At 45.4% G+C, this 16,841-nt stretch overlaps 2 protein-coding genes across 5 annotated transcripts in view; one reads left to right on the plus strand and one right to left on the minus strand.

Annotated features, from left to right (window-relative positions):
• Positions 1 to 16,841, plus strand: part of DOCK1 (dedicator of cytokinesis 1) — a 544,913-nt gene that overhangs the window by 257,690 nt on the left and 270,382 nt on the right. The window lies entirely within an intron of this gene.
• INSYN2A (inhibitory synaptic factor 2A) overlaps positions 1 to 16,841 on the minus strand; it is a 60,926-nt gene that overhangs the window by 40,127 nt on the left and 3,958 nt on the right. The window contains exons 1-2 of one of the 3 annotated variants that reach the window (XM_061162906.1): positions 15,250 to 16,462; positions 15,006 to 15,137 (exon numbers count right to left, since the gene is read on the minus strand). The exons of 1 other annotated variant lie outside the window; for it this stretch is intronic. In XM_061162906.1, coding sequence (XP_061018889.1) covers positions 15,006 to 15,063 — 58 coding nt within the window. In that variant the 5' untranslated portion in view covers positions 15,064 to 15,137; positions 15,250 to 16,462. Of the gene's footprint in view, positions 1 to 15,005; positions 16,463 to 16,841 lie in introns of those variants that run through there. One more of the 3 variants, XM_061162905.1, reaches the window with a different exon arrangement.

Here is a 16,841-nt window from a genome sequence, read left to right on the forward strand (position 1 = left end):
CATGGACCCTCCCACAGCACTTCCTGAGAAGTGCCATGGGCCCTGTGATCAGGTGACTGCCGTGCTGGGAGTCAGGGGGGTGCGGTCCCCAGGTGCCCTGCTGGTCGGGGAGAGCCGTGCTTAATACCTCCAGTGCCACTCATCCCACTGCAAGCCGAAAACTCGAGTTCAGAGCGGGCATGTCCCTTCTTCATAGTCACACAGTGAGTAAGACACATAGGCAGGATCCTGATCTACCTGCGCCCCCCCACCCTCCCCGGAGTCCATGTTGCTTCTCATACCTCAGGAGTCCAGTGAACAGAGAGCCAGGCCACTTCCCTATGTCCCTGAGTTACAACTGCAGGCCAGCAGGGGTGGTGTTTCAGGGAGGAGCCCGGAGCCCTTGGCCAAGAGGGAGTTACAGATCCGCCTCCCCCTGCCCCCTGACTCAGAGTCTGGGGACTCGGGTAAGTTGACTTTGCAGGCCAGCATGGCACTAGCATGATCCAAAACTTCACTGGTGTTACTGAATGAAAGCCTTAGAGAAAAAGTGCAAGTACTTCATCAATTATGCCTTGAACAGTGAGCCAGTAATCACGTTAGAGGACATTAGAAGTAATCCCTGCAGAGCTTAGTTCCAATCACATCAGGTTTCCCGGCCTTAGCACTCTTGGTGTTATGGGCCAGGTGAGTCTTTGTTGGGGGGGTTCTCCTGTGCCTTGTAAAATATGTGTTAGCATCTTGGCTTCTCTCCTCGATATCAGTAGCACCCCCACTCTAAAGTGACAGCCAGAATGGTCTCCAGACGAGTAGCCCTGGGGCTGCCTACCTGACTCCTGTCGAAAACCACTGCATCAGACCTTTAACCTTGGGTGGCTAGCGTGTGTCCTGAAGCTAAGGCAGGGGTGGAAAGCCACGTGAGAGACCAGGAAGGCATCACAATGTCCCACCTCCCCAGGCAGCATGCAGGGTGCCAGCTCTGAGACTCTAGTCTGCAGAAGATGTAGCTCAGAGCTCAGTCAACACGGACGTGAGTCCTCATCCCACGGCAACTGTGTGTCCTCTGACAGAAGAATTGATCTGAAATAGTCACATCTGGGGGGAGTCAGGAGTAAGACAGAGAACAAGCCTTCTTTCGTCTTTGGCGCCCTACTGGGCACTGGGGGTATTTGGAGATGTCTGTCATTTGAAACTTGAAAAATGAGGCAGTTTTGGAAAGACGGAAAAGGCAGAGATACAGACTGAAGAAGATCACGGGTGATGGGGACAAAGCATGCCTGATGAGGGTAGATTATATATATATGTAGTTGAGAGACACTTATTCCATAAGGCTGAAAAGATGCACGCAGAGGCCTTCTGTGAGGGGGAGGATGGGGGCCGTGGGGATAATAAGGAATGGAACCTTAACCCTCACTCTTAGCTCGTATTCCCTCTCTAAGGCCTCAGTTGTCCGGGTGTGTCAGAACGTATTGTGCCGTCATCCTGCAGAAGACCTTCATACTAGGGAGAATTTGAAAGAGAGAGCATTTTTACAAAAAGCAATTTACTAGTAATTTTTCAGCCTTTTCCCTGCCATGACTAAAAAATGTGTGTCTGAATAAGTTTGTCCTGCCATGCTATTCATCATCACGATTTGCCGCGAACTGCACTGAAATAATTTTTTTACATCAGTCTGCTGGTTTGGAAAGATATTCTGGTCTTGGACCCAACCATCAAACTAATAAAACAAATCAGAAGAATTAATTGCCAGTGACAAAATAATAATAATAATAAATTCCTAAGCGCCTTTCTGTTTTACAGAGTTGCAAAATATATAAAAATAATTTCCTTATTAGTAGAAATGATGGTGATAAATAAGATTTTTTTTTATCAGTTTAGTTTGTTGTTGGTTTTTCTTTTCTTTTTTTTTAGGTAATATTAAAAGAGTCCTCCTAATCTTGCTAGTAGTAATGACACCAAGGAGTTTTGTAGGTGACTTATTTTGCCTTCAGATGAGTTTATAAGTTCTATTGATGGTATTTTCTAAAGCTTTACAAAGGAATTTTCCTGGATATTAAGAATCACTTTCATACCAAGTTGGGCACAGCTTTCTAGGGTGTTCATTTACTGTTTCTTGCTGGGGGGATCGGGCTGATAGTGATTACCATTAAGAAAACGATTTTGTCTGGGAGTTTGCGGATAATAGAGGCCAACTATCATATATAGGATGGATAAACAACAAGGTCACACTGTACGGCACAGAGAACTGTATGCAGTGTGTGTGCTCACTCAGTCGTGTCCGACTCTTTGTGACCCATGGACTGTAGCCCACCAGGCTCCTCGTCCATGGAATTTTCCAGGAAGAATGCCAGAGTGGGTTGCCATTTCCTACTCCTGGGGATCTTCCTGACCTAGGGGTCGAACATGCATCTCTTGTGCTCCTGCATTGGCAGGCAGATTCTTCACCACTGTGCCACCTAAGAAGCCCAGTATCTTCAATATCCTGTGATAAAGCATAATTAAAAAGCATAGTCAAGGCTATGGTTTTTCCAGTGGTCATGTATGGATGTGAGAGTTGGACTATACAGAAAGCTGAGTGCAGAAGAATTGATGCTTTTTAACTGTGGTGTTGGAGAAGACTCTCGAGAGTCCCTTGGACTGCAAGGAGATCCAACCAGTCCATCCTAAAGAACCAGTCCTGGGTGTTCATTGGAAGGACCGATGTTGTAGCTGAAACTCCAGTACTTTGGCCACCTGATGCGAAGAGCTGACTCATTTGAAAAGACCCTGATGCTGGGAGGGATTGAGGGCAGGAGGAGAAGGGGATGACAGAGGATAAGATGGTTGGATGGCATCACTGACTCAATGGACATGGGTTTGGATAAACTCTGGGAGTTGGTGATGGACAGGGAGGCCTGGCGTGCTGTGGTTCATGGGGTCGCGAAGAGTCGGACATGACTGAGCGACTGAACTGAACTGAAAAAGCATATGAAAAAACACATGTGTATAACTGAGTCACTGTACAACTGAAATTAACACAGTATTCTAAATCAACTATATTTCGATAAAATTTTAAAGAAAAAGAAAATGATTGTGTCATGCAAGAAAACTGGTTGTTCTCTAGATAAGAGTCCAGGCGACAAGTGGAACTTCCTGGCACACTTGTTTTCCATTGTTCCTTCATGCGTTTGTTCACATACGCCTTACCGCGTAGCCTCCCCATTCAGCCCGTGCGTTCCTGGGGTCTGGGTCCTAAACCAAGGCCAGTCCTGCCCCGTGCACTTGACTTTCATTTCCTCCCTGGTCTCATGACATCCTCACAGCGATGGCACTATTGTTATCCTCAAGCTGCACATAGAGAAACTGAGGCACTAGATTTTTTTCCGGATCTTGCTCAGAATCACGTAGCCAGTCCATCCCTTTAAGTTCCCCAGTGGGGAAATCTGTAACCCAAAATGACCCACGGGAAACCACAGAAAGCATCAAACAGCTGGAACTCGGGGCAGGCCCTTTTCCTTGGCCTGTTTGCACAAAGGATCCGGGTGTGGGTGGCTCAGAACTCCACCACGAAGGTCCCAGCAGCATCCGTGGTCCTGCAGCAGACTCAACCCGGGTTGCCTTGAGTTCTGAATTGATTGTGATGCCAAAATGCCATTTTCAACGGTGGACTGTCAGAGTTAAAACTACTGGCTCTAAAGCTGAAGGAGTTCAGAAAGTTTATTTTTCATAAGAAAATTGTGTTTTAGAATTCACTGGACTGTGCTGTCTTGAGGTAAAAACGGCAAGTCATGGTTGTGCCTGGCTGGCTCGGGGAGTGCGCGATGTCAAGGAGCTGCTTGGAATATAAATGTCTTAATTACCCTCAAATTAAATTTCATAATCAAATGTGAGTTGTAAATATATAAACCCTGTATTTTTAGATTAGTGATGGAGAGTCATCTCTGCCTGCCGCTTTAAATTAATAGCTTATATAAAAATGTTCATTCCAGCTTAAAGGAGTGAAAGATGGAAGCAACTAAATGCCTAACAATAGGTAAACGGTTAAGTAAATTATGGTGTACATTCACTCAGTGTGGCCATTAAAGTGATAATTATAAAGATTATTTAGTATTGGAGGGAAATGCTTGTGAAGTAATGTCAAGTGAAAGAAAGCCATCTACCAAATTGTACTGGAAGAAAGTAACCAAAATGGTCGTCACCGTGGCCCCGAGATGGTGCGTTTGGGGAGGTTGTTTTTTTTTTTTTTCCCCTTCTTTCTGTTGGTTTGGGTGCAGGACCTGCAGTGTCCTTAGATTGTTTGCCAATTAAAAAAAAAAAAAAAAAAAAAAGAGCAAACTCGGTCCACACCTTAGGCATCGTGAGGGGATCAGGCCTCTGCAAACTAGAAACACTTGGATTGAATAAGGAAAACCCAGAAATGATTAGATTTGGGTACAAGCAGTCTCCCAAAGGTCATCTTTTATTGTTTTGAGGAAGCCTTGGATAAAGAAAGAAAATGAATTTCAAAATCCTGATGGTGTTCATGTGTATGTGTATGTGTGTGTGTGTGTATCCGATCTCGGGTAGGCTCGGCCTGCCCTGACTTGGGCTCCCAGGCAGAGATGGAGGCCAGATCCTAACCACTAGACCAGCGGTCAGTGGCAAGGGCCCTGGCTCTTTGGCTTTGCAGAAAATAATTCCCACAAAGCCGGAAAGGAGTGATGCAGGTAAAGTATTTGTTAAGAGGAAAGAGAGTGCAGTATGTGTAGATGGACTCTCTCAGAGGGAAAGTCCCTGAATTGCTGTCGCACCCTCATGGCAGTTTGAATTACTAGTATGGGGTATTTCTTCTGGGTTTCTCGTGGTCAGTCATTCTGATTTGCCCGGTTCACAGTCCACATGAGGTATATCTCAGGATCTTCCCATGTGTGAGCACACATTTCTTAGCCAAGATGGATTCTACTGCAAAGGCCTCTGGGTAGAGCATCACTCCCCGTTGACTTCCAAGGAGCCTTTCTGCACACATGTGGTCGGGGAGGTGTCCTGACTTCGGGAATGAGAACTATGTGGTCTGGAGTTTAATTATTGTGCTTTTCTCCCCCTCCCTTAATTGTCCTGCTAATCTCTTCCTGGTTCCCTGGTGGCTCAGATTGTAAAGAGTCTGCCTGCAGTGCAGGAGACTCGGGTTCTATCCCTGCGTTGGGAAGAACCCCTAGGGGAGGAAATAGCAACCCATTCCAGTGCTCTTGCCTGGAGAATCCTACGGACAGAGGACCTTGGCGGGCTACAGTCCCTGGGGTTGCAAAGAGTCGGACACAACTGAAGTCCATAGGGAATGAATCTCCAATCGCTTCACCCTGGGGTTGGGGGGCACCTACCTCCTGCCTCTTGTCTGCCCAGGTGTAGACATCTACAGGCATCCCTCTGTATGTATGTGGATTGGCCGGGAGAGCCAGGGAGTGTTTAGTTGAAGATATATCAATATGTGAGAAGACTCACGGTTGGGTGGAATTTGCCATCTGTTTTAATTAGAAATCAAACGGTTTTGCCTTATAATCTACAGCGAGCATCTGAGGCAAACTTTGTGGGTTTCAGCAGCTGATGAGAGAGAATCTCCACTGGGTGAGTTCAGTTCTTGCTGTCTGCCCCTGCAGAGCTTTCCGGTCTGGGCTCGAGCTGTGATATCAATGGCATAATGCAGTCACTGACAGTGGGGGCCGGGGAGCGGGCCGGCCTTGCCAGGATACCTCCCAGGGTCCCCTCAGTCAGTGGATACGGCAGAAAAGCTAGGCCAGCAACTCGATGAGTTTGGAAAGGGACTGCATGATATTATTGGTTTTCCTTGTGGCTTTCCCGCTGTTGAGACACCTTGGCGTCGAAGATGCTGGCCAGGATTCAGGATTAATTGGGTCAGCATTTTATTCTATATGCGGAGGGAATGCCTGAACGTTAGGCTCCTGGGAGCAGGAGAGTGATGAAAAAGAATATCCCATCTTTTAATGCCCTGCATCCTGGGCAAGAAAGGGAAGTGAGACAGGGACCCCCACACCTGTTTGTGAATTCATCCGCCTTCTGAAATAGTTAATGTTAAGACCTGGGTTATTGTACTGATTGATTCTTCCAAAGCAGAAGTCCTCCTCTCCTCAGGGCAAAAGCTAACTGCCATAGATTTTGGATGGTGTCTTGGTGAGATTCATTATCCAGTTTAATTTTGTTTAATACACTGAAATGATATTTTTCCAGACAAGTATTCCCTTCTTCAGAGGTCATTGCCTATGAAGGCTGAAATGGGGTTAAAAAAAAAAATGAATGCTGACACGCCTCTGAGACTGAGCCCTAGGCAGGGGGGCTGCTCCTGTCTCAGCCCCCATAGCTGTGGCCCTTTGTGAGAAATGCCCAAGCCGTGCCCCATCCCTGGGTGGGTGGATGCTTGCCGTGAGGTCTCCATCATTAAGACCTGAGGGTCATCCATTGGGAAGCAGGACAGAGGGTCCTGGGCAGAAGAAACCACTGCTCCGTGGAGACACGCAGCTCGTACATATCTCTGATTTCAGAAAATCCCTTTTATGGATCTAATTCTGAATATGCTTTGGTTCTGGGATGAAGAAGCTGGACTCCACTTGATGGCAATGGGCAGATGTTTTTTAAAGGTTTGCTGGAATGAGCAAAGAGTGACCCAGGGACCCTGGGCTCTCTGACCAAGTTAGTTTTATGTCCTTCCAACTGCTGACACTACTCATTGTTTCTAGTTTACAGTTCCTTTTCAGCAATAGCAAATATTTAAGTGAGAGCTTTAATATCTGCTGTCTTATGCAATGCATCTATTGAGTAGCATTCTATGCTCATATAATAAAAATATTATTTGTTATGTTGTTGTAGCTTAGTCACTAAGTTGTGTCTGACTCTTTGCAACCCCATGGACTGCAAGACTCCAGGCTCCTTTGTCCTCCACTATCTCCTGGAGTTGCTCAGATTCATGTCCATTAAGTCAGTGATGCTATCTAACCGTCTCATCCTCTGCCACCTCCTTCTCCATTTGCCTTTAATCTTTCCCAGCATCAGGGTCTTTTCCAGTGAATCTGGTGACCCATGTATTGGAGTTTCAAGCTTTAGCATCAGTTGTTATGAGGAGGTTCTGTGTTTTTTTTTTTTTTACTCTCAACAATGTCAAAATCATGATTGATCCTCAAATTAAATACATAAGCTTCTTTCCCCTTCTAATGTAATAAAGGCAAGGTCTTGACTTAAAAGAAGAAAAACAACAACTCATTTTTACCTTCAGAAAAACCTTGACTCCATTACTTCAGCCACAAAGCATAAACTGATTCTCACTGGCCTGTTTCTAATTGGTGGGAGCAGAGGAAGTAAGCCATCCGTTTTCTACGTGGATGTTTGGGTTTAGTGTTGAGGTTTTAGAAGGGCCAGAAGATGCTGTCTTCATTGGACCAGACTTTCCTCTTCATTTTTTGTCTGTTTACTTAGTTTTTCTATGTTCAGCTTATCCTGACATTAACCTTTCTTTATCCTCTGTCCAGATGGAATCTAAATTCGTAGAAATGGATTAGCAACCTTTTATGATGGTGGCCAAAATCAACTGGAAAAAAAAAACCTCCTCCAATTGAGATGTTATATCAGCATAGGAAACTTTATGTGCAGCAGTTAGCTTTGCTAATTAACTGTGTCCAGAAAGATTTCAGTAAAACTGGTAACAGCCACTCACCAAAGTCATCTGTAAGACTAGAAAGTGGAACTGATTTCCCTATTCCTCTTTGCTCCCCCTTCAGTATGACAGTTACAGAAAATGTTAGAAATAAGGGCTTTTGTTTTGAGCATAGCTCTCGAGTGCATTTAGATGAATGCAGCAAATAGCCCACCTACTTTATTCCCCAGAGGCTCCTGGTTATTAAGCAACAATCAGTTGATGGTGTGGGGCCTGACCGCAAGAGCTGGAATTAGTAGGATGCAAAAGAGGCGGCTTCCCTTCCTTAGATTATTTATGAAAATCTCATTCCTTTGAGAATGTGTGCACACTGGAATGAGTTTTGGGCTTATTTTGCCTTACTAATGAACTGTGATGAATCCATATATATATATACCTATATATATATATATTTTTTTTTTCCACTAAATGACATGTTTTGACTCATGATATATCTGAAGCTAAAATTAGAACAGTAATTTCCCCAAAAAATAACTGTCAAAAGAGTGTGTTTTCTCTGCTGCTTCTCCCCGCTCAATCTCAGATCACATAGGAATAACCCAGCAGGGTTTCTGCTTGGAGGTGACCATTCACCACAATGGAAATCAATTAGAGTTAAAGATGCTATCCGTCTCTCTGGCACGGCCATGGGAGTGTCCATCTATTACCATCAAAACGGATCCCCTGTGCGTTTTTCATTGCATTGTGTCTCCCCTGTTACCTTGGCCTGGTCAAACTGTAGACTTGGCAAGGTCTTGGGTGTACTGCTGAGGTGGCAAGCCACGAAAGAAAGGGAGAAATGAGTATTTTCTGTAATCAGCTTCTATTTATCAGTAGAGAGATGCCTGTTCAGGTCAGAATCATAACAAAAAGCCATAGTCAGAGTCAGCATGTGTGGCCTTCCCGTATATGGCTCACGTTTTGCCAGCCATGGTCCAGTGGGGGATAGTTGCCTGGTCTGAACTCTCTCTCCTTTTCTGTGATACTTGTGCTATCACATAAAATGATGCAGGAATTATTTAATCTGAGCGGACCAAGGACATGAATTAAGGAAATGAATTAAGACCCCTTTCCTTCCACTGCAGCTGATGAACAATGAGAGGGACCTCAGAAATGACTCATCACCCTGAAGAGAGATGCTGTCAGTGTAGACCAGACTTAGGCTTGTCAGTGAGATAGTGTACAGTCACTGGGGACGTGGAAACAGAGGGAATATTCCTAGTAGCAGCTAATAGTTGCAACTGCAGGTGCATTTAGGGTGCACTTTCTGCATTTAGCGCCCAAAATATTCTTAGGGGTGGGAGGTGAAAAAGAAAATAAAAAATGTCTATGTGTCACATCCTTTGATGTCCAAATGGCTTTCACATTTTATTTCTTCACATGAATTCGACTTCTCATTAGTCCCCATGGGGTTTTTTACTCTCCCGGGTGAGTTGGTTCTTTAACTTTTTTCCTTGACCAACAGCTGTTGTGAACTGCTCTCTTTTCTGTACATAACGTTATGTGGCCTCATAAAACATACGAAGCCATGCTTCCTCCCTCCCCAGCCACAGCATTCTGTTCTAATGTCTTTAGAAGTCTGCCTCCTTGTGCATGAGAAGCTCAGCAGTGTCTCTGGCAGCCTGGAGGACTCTGCCCTTCTGGGGGGAGGGCTGACACAGGGCGAATGGCCTGAGACCCTAAGGGTCTGCACTCAACCCAGCAACAAAGCTACTGCGCTCACCCCAGCTGAGCGTGGAGCAAAGGCACCCAGTGTTAAATGCAGGACTGAACTCGGCTTGCGAGAGACCCCAGCCCATCCATCACAGGATGCTGTGTGTCTCTGAGTCCTTTTATTCTGACAGTGCTTTACCTGCCAGACTCCCTGGTTTCATCCCCGTAAACCACGCCGTCCCTCGGTCCCACTCATCTCTGCTTTACCTTCCCATTGCCTCACTATTGATGTCTTCCTTGTATCCTCACCGTCCCAAGCTCGACCTTGGTGTTTTGACGTCCTTTGCTCTCAGCTCTCCATGCCTCCACCCTGCGCATCCTCACGGTCCCACCTCCAGCCGCAAACACCTCTCTTCTCTGTGGGTACCTGCCTAGTCTCCGTGGGCAGCACTTCCAAACGGCAGTTTTGTGGGGTCCTCCGTAACCTTTCCCATCCTGCTCATCCCCTAGACATCTCATGCCTACTCACAAGCTGCCTGTCTGCTCAAGTTAAGCCAGTTCCTGCAGTGTCTCTAGAACACACCTCGGTCACTCCCTCCTTCATGTCTTTGCTCCCAGCGGTTCATGTTCTGGGCTTTGCCCCATCTTCCTCTTTAATGGTTCAAGTCTAGTCTTGCCTGCCCCCTCCTTCCCACCCCCCACCCCCCAGCTATAGCTGTCTTCATGGCCCTTTCACAGACGCAGGGAATGGTGCCTGCCTGTGAAGGGTGATGCAGGCACCATAGCATGCGCTGGGCACCCAGGAAAACGAGGCCCAGTCCTCAGTGGTGTGTAGCTCAACGTGGAAAAGACATTCTTCCGTGGACAGCACCAGCCCACTGTGCTGAGGACCATCCTGGGAGCAGGAAGAAGAAAGGACACAGAGTGTTCCCTGGGGAGTCAGGGCAGGCGTCCCCTGGGAGACATGGTAAGATGGGCCTCCAGCATCAGTTGCTTTGCTTTGATGTGTCCATTCTCTCTGCTTACACTTATGTAAGTGTTTGCAGACTAGATTCTGCTAAGCATCTCCTCTTTCTCTTGAACTCAATCAGCCTTTGATCCTTGGTAATTAAAGAATATAATGATATGCATCCCAGTATCCTCATAGGAGGGGCCTTACCCAGGACATTTTAAGAAGGTTTAGGGTGGGTACTCAATATTATTGGTTTCCATGGATTCTTTCTGTATCACCTGGATCCTCAATCAGATGGAGCCTGGATCCTGGGTAGGGATCAGATGAATGGAAGGGTAAAGGGACAGAGCTCCATTAGTTTAAGAAAAACCATGTTCCACAGATTTTTATCTTCTGAACCTTGGTGTAACTCTCTGGAATTTGGTTGTTACAAAGTATTACTTTAAATTTTTTTTTTTCTGTGCAGATGCAGGAACATGAGATGACCCATACACGCACAAAAATGAGTAGATGGTTCAGCAGTGATGTGTATTTTCTATTTAGTCCTAAAGCACATCAGGGCCCTTAACAACAGATTTGCTACCGTAAATGTCACCAGTAGGCTTGTCCTTATATTGCCTGGCTTTCTTTTTGGGAGTGACATGTCGTTGTGGCAAAATAAGAATTCAATTAGAAAATCTCAATCGTGTGGGATAACATGAACATGTTAGGGTATAATCATTGTAGCCTAGCCTTCTAACTGAATCCTGGAGTTTGCTGTAGAGGAGGAACCCCTGACATTTTTGGGGGGGAATCAGTAGAGTTCGGGATCACACTTCTGCACCTGGTTACTTCCAAGTGTGTGTTCTTTGGCCTAACGGTGTTGCATGAAGTAAATAGTTTTTCACTTTTTCTGACTTTGAGTATACATAACTAAAGTTGCACTCAATAAACTGCACTCAATAAAATCGATACTCAGAAATAATTCTACACTCCACTCTGTGATGAACATGGGGAGGAAGGAAAGGGGAGATGGAGAAATGAAATGAGAGGGAGAATGTGAGGGGAACAGGGAGGCCTGGAACTGCCCAGACAGGCAGGCAGGCACAGAGAGCGTGGGACGGTGCTCGGGGAATTACATCCCAGGTGCTGTTCAGCGGGGCAGAGGCACGGGGCATTCCTGCGGACGAGAGCCACTACCGTCGGCTTTGCACTGCTCCAGAGCAGGCGGCTGCAGCGACCCTCCTCCTCCCTTCCAGAACTGAGCTGGACGGTTCCTCTTAGGGGAAAAACCCTCCAGCCAAGGGCAGGAAACTGAGGCCAGACTGTCACAGTTTCACGTTTTATGAAGCATCCAGCACGCAATGAGCGCGAGCATTCGACTGGACACATGATCCCATTTTAAGTCAATGCTTCTGTGCTCAACTTCTGTCTTTTGCTCTCTCGGGCACCTCTTCCTTCATGGGGATTGTGGGAAAGGGAGAGAGAACAGAAGGGAAATGTTGTGTAGGTTCAGAAGGGAAGGTGGCGTTGCCACACGTAAGCTGTACTGCTGCTGATCTTGAAATGATTCTGCGCCCCTCAGAATCCTAAAAATAATTTTTTAAAAGGAAAACATATGTCTTTCCAAAACTTTAAATGACCCCTCTACACTTGGCCTTCTTGAAACTTTGGAGCAGAGCGTAAGCGTTGAAGTGGAAGCTTTTACAAGGTTTGTTGTTGTGTTTTTAAAGACAGCCTTTAAAAGAATCCTAAGGGAGACTGTTCTTCTCTCAGAAGTAGGAAAACATGCATCTTCCTCAGGGTCTCCATCCTTGAACCTGACTCTCTAGAAGGCATATACTGGTCCCACCCCAGTCCAGGGAGAGCGGTGACGGGGGAGTTGAGATCGCTGTGATAACGCACGCAAGATTAAGACCCACTGGTCTCCAGGTTTTGTTTTGTTGTCCTCATTCTCTTGTATTTCCTGCGGCATTCCTAAAGCTTAGAGCAACATGTGACACATAAAAAGTACCCACAAATATTTACTGAATGAAAGGATGAATGAGTGATGTCCCAGGGGAGCAAGGAGAGCCGTCCTCTTCTATAATATTTTTTCTAGAATGAACTTAGCCACGGGTTGCTGGTTACCAAACAGAGCCCGGGTTGAGGCCAGCATGCTGAGTTTCCCGTGGCCCCACTTTGGATCAACAGTGGACATGGATTCTCCTCCCAGAGGGGGGCAATGAGTGACCTGTGACTGTCGCCATTCAAAACACGGGTCTTCTGCAATGTGGCTTAATTATCACATGGTGAATGCCAAGTAAATTGTCACCTGGCAGGTCCATAGCCAGAATAAGGTATAGTCACACCTTTTTTTCTCTTGATGATTCTGACCGGGGATGCAATGCATCTAGAATTCGGTCCATTCCTACAAATTCCGGGGGTGGAGACAGCTCTTCTCAGCAGGGATCTGGGGTTGGAGATTGATTATTAGTGAATGATTTACGTGTAGGATTTTATAAGTCGGCGAGGGGGTACGCAAGGTCATCCCGTTGGCATTCTGTCATTCTTGTCTTTTCTTGTCATGATCATTCCTGGCTCTGTCCTATCACAGAGTGCTTCAGAACTGAGGTGTAGAGACTGCCTGCCTGCTTTTGAGTTCTGTACCTTCCACAAATGAGCTCAGAATACTGCTCAGATTATATAACCTGGGTGAGTAAAAAAGTGAAAGTGAAAGTTGCTCAGTCGCCTCCAACTCTTTGCCGGCACCTCTGTCCATGGACTTCTCCAGGCCAGAATACTGGAGTGGGTAGCTGTTTCCTTCTTGAGGGGATCTTCCCAACCCAGGGATCAAACCTGGGATCCCTTACCACTGAGCCACCAGGGAAGCCTCACTTTGTCCATGTTCTAATACTGCATTTTCCAAATACTGGGTTTTTTTCTTCTATTTTTCTGGCCATGCCACATGGCATGTGGGATTGTAGTTCCCTAAGAGAGGATCTAACCTGAACCTCCTACAGTGAAAGCTTGGAGTTTTAATCACTGGGCCACTAGGGAAGTTCTACCAAATATCTCTGATGGACCAGTTATTGTTTTTTAAAAGGTGGAGAAACTGAGGCACTGCAAGGTAAACCTGTGTCCACATCACCCTGATAGTAATTGGCAGAACTAGGGGTACAGATGTGGACAGTGTCCCCTGAATGCACCTGTAAGCACTCTGATCTGTGATGCGGGCCCAGGTGGCTAGTATCTGTAGCCCCCAGTATGTGGTCTTGGTGATGCTGCTGCCCGTGATGAAGTGATGTTGATAAGGACAGTGCACTTAAGAATAGGTTACATCTGTGGACGACACTGGATATGTTATTTGAGAGAAACAGATTTGAGAACCACCTGTAAGGTTGGTACGCCACCTTGAATGGCTGATTATATAAAGTATACAGTTGTAGGTTTTTACTTGAAAACTGGGCATGCCAGTGGTCGTTTTCACAGATGCTTTAGATCCAGAATTAGGACTGAGGCTTTGATGTGGAACTGAATGGTCACGAGGAATGAAATGAGAGCCAGGGGCCTTAGATTCCAGTCCATCCTCTACCCCTCCCTCAGGGGCTGACCTCGCCTCCTGGAGAAAGGATGCCTCCCTTGGCTTGCCCTGCCCAAGAAGACCAGCTGGTGTGTTCAGAGGGTCAGTTTCTACAACCCTGTGATCAGTTCCATCTTTTAGCCTAACCCTAGGGATTTTTGCCCCACTAGTAAATCTGATAGAAACAATAAATAAAGCAGAGACATACTTAGAGAGTGAATAATGTACATGGAGATGACTAGAAATAACAACAACAACAACAACAAAAATTAAACCAGGAGGGAAAGTCCTTCTGTGAAGCCCTCTGAACTAACAACTACTTTTAAAACAAACAGACAATAAATATTTGAGAAAAGCCGTTATCATGGGATTTTTCAATGCCGTGAGAAATCAGATGAAAAATATGGTTTAAAAGTGAGAAACTTATCTTTCTTAGCATTTTTATTAAAATATTTTAGTAAATGTTTTCATTAAAAAATACCCATGTACTTGGCTGCGGCTGGTCTTAGTTGCAGCATGTGTGATCCTTAGTTGTGCTGTGCGGGATCTGGTGCCCTGACCGGGGACTAAACCCAGGCCCTCCGTTTTGGAGCTCAGAGTCTTAGCCACTGGACTGCCAGGGAAGTCCCTAGCATTGTTAGATGTTCAGACTCTCTACACTTGTATGTGTATGGACTTTTCTGGAGAGTGACTCCCTGCCGCACTTCTCCAAGGTATGTGAGTTGTAAGTGCATGATTAATGGGAAACTAGTTGTCTAGTTGTTTGTGCCATGTGATTTCAACATGGAAAAAAGAGAAAAGCAAAAAGCCACATCTTTATGAACCACTCTGGTATTGCTTGAAAAAAGAAGAGATACATTGGTGGGTCTGGCACAAAAACCAATGAAATTGATATGTCATGATACAAAATTGAGAGGTGGGGTCAAGGCTAAGAGATAGATGTTTTCTAGTTGTCTTGAACAGACTCTGGACTGTTCTGAACAGACTTGTATTTTGGTAAGGTGAAAATTCCTTTCAGCCAAAAACTGTCACCATTTGGGATAAAAGAGCATTTAATCTATTGGATTGAGGCTTACTTTGCCTCCCTTGTTTCTTTTACTCTTAATCTATTACTAGGTCATTAAACTTACAGTCTTTCTTTAAAAACTCAACTTCTACCCATGTGAATTTTCACCAAAGGAAGCTCTATATAAGGTTGAGTTTGGGGAAGGAAAACTCCAAACCTTTGATACTTTTTTCTTCCTTAATCACCATGTGGCCCAGATTTGAAGATTTGTGCATCTCTATAAGTTGTCTTCGTTGTTAGCAACATCTCATGATTCTTCCTTTTAATTCCTACTTCAAAACAAGTACAACTTGAAATGGAAGGAAAAAAAAAATTATTGTCCAATCTGGAGTCTGTGAATTTCTAGCAAAATCACTGACTAGGTTTATTGTTAATAGCTTCATTAAATATTCATTAAGCACCTGTTATTTCATAGGACTATTCTTAGTCCTTTAAGAATTTCTTTGTGGTGTGAATCCTTTGGTCTAGTTTTTTTCCTCTTTCAGAGTATTTCTCATGGAAGTTCTAAGAAGCAAGAAATGATGAAGAACTTATCTTTTAAAATAATGTTTCCAGTTTGGAAACTCACATTCCGATTTCTGATAGTAATCCTATCTTTTTCCTCCAGACCTGCTGGTTCCCTGGCTTCTCTGCTTCTCTTGATTCCCAAGCCCCGTGTCCGCCTGGGTTAGTAGCATCTTTAGTCCCTTCTCCATGTTGCCATGTTACAGACTCACCACCCGGGATGTCTCTCTCTCAAATGTCCCCTTGTATAGATCTCCATGGTCACCAGTCACTTTTGCTACCAGTTAGTAGCACCTGTCACACCCTCTCAACTGATCTCTGACTCCTCTTCTCTGGTGGTCTCTAGCTGTCAAGGCTTCGACTTCTAGAAATGTGTGCAATTGTTCAAAACATTCAGCGGTTACCTATCACCAACAAACACAGGACCTTTCTGCCCTGCTGGTTCCTCCGTAAAACTGGCTTTAAACTGCTCTTCACTGTCTGACCTCCACCCTGTGCCCAGTGTCACCTCTTACCTTCCCACACAGGCCTCTCGCTCTGAGCACCCAGCAGCCATGCATAGCTGCAGGATTTGTATGTGCATCTTATCCCCTTTTCTCAGTGAGGTCATCACCCTGTCTGCCTGGGAACCCCCGAAGCACACGGCTGCTCCTCTCCTGATCCTGTCTCCCACCTCCTCTCGCCCTCCTGGCCTTGAGAACCGCTCACTCATCTTGCAATATCTCACACCCTGCTATGGCCACTGCCGCTAAGACTGGGTACATTTCCACAGACCAGCCTTCCTTTCTGGACCAAGCCATCTGCATATCAATCTACTTCCCAGTGCTTGCCCATTACCGGAGCCCAGGTTTTATAGTTCCATTACCTTTCCAAGGATGCTAAAATCGCTTACTACAAAAGCAAGCAGCTTCCAGGGAACAAAATGCAGATAATACGGGGTGTTCTGAGTCTGACTACTAAAGTTTTAATACACACGAAAAAGATAAAGAATTGGACAGTTGACAAACATAGGATACTTCCCAGGGAACAACCAGTATGGAGGGACCCACATCACCAGTGGAATGATGACCTGGAAACACAAACAAAGATTGATCAGTTTCATTTCTGTTGATAGTAGATAATGCTATACCTCCTTGGCAGTTTCTTAATGGAGCAGCCGAAACGAAGCTCTCAGACCATCAGCTTCCCCTTCCTGCGTTTTCTCTCTGCAGTCTTGATGAGGCGAGTATCAAATTTGCAGGACTGCCTGCCCGTAGTATTTCTGGCTTCACAAAACCTCTTTCTTATGTCTCTCATATGCTATAGTTTACTGCATTTCATTTTATGCCTAAGGCTAGATTATTAAGGATTGAATTGGAATTTTCCATAGTAACTGCAATGTAAACTCTGACCAGCTTTTTGCCATACTATCGTGATTTTTCAAGAAGTTTCTTCTCTACCTGAGCCATGGCCATAATAGCATAACTCAGGTGAAGGGTCAGTGTGTAGA

The sequence above is a fragment of the Dama dama genome, chromosome 15 (genome assembly GCF_033118175.1).
Source record: "Dama dama isolate Ldn47 chromosome 15, ASM3311817v1, whole genome shotgun sequence".
In the NCBI taxonomy this organism is placed as follows: domain Eukaryota; kingdom Metazoa; phylum Chordata; class Mammalia; order Artiodactyla; family Cervidae; genus Dama; species Dama dama.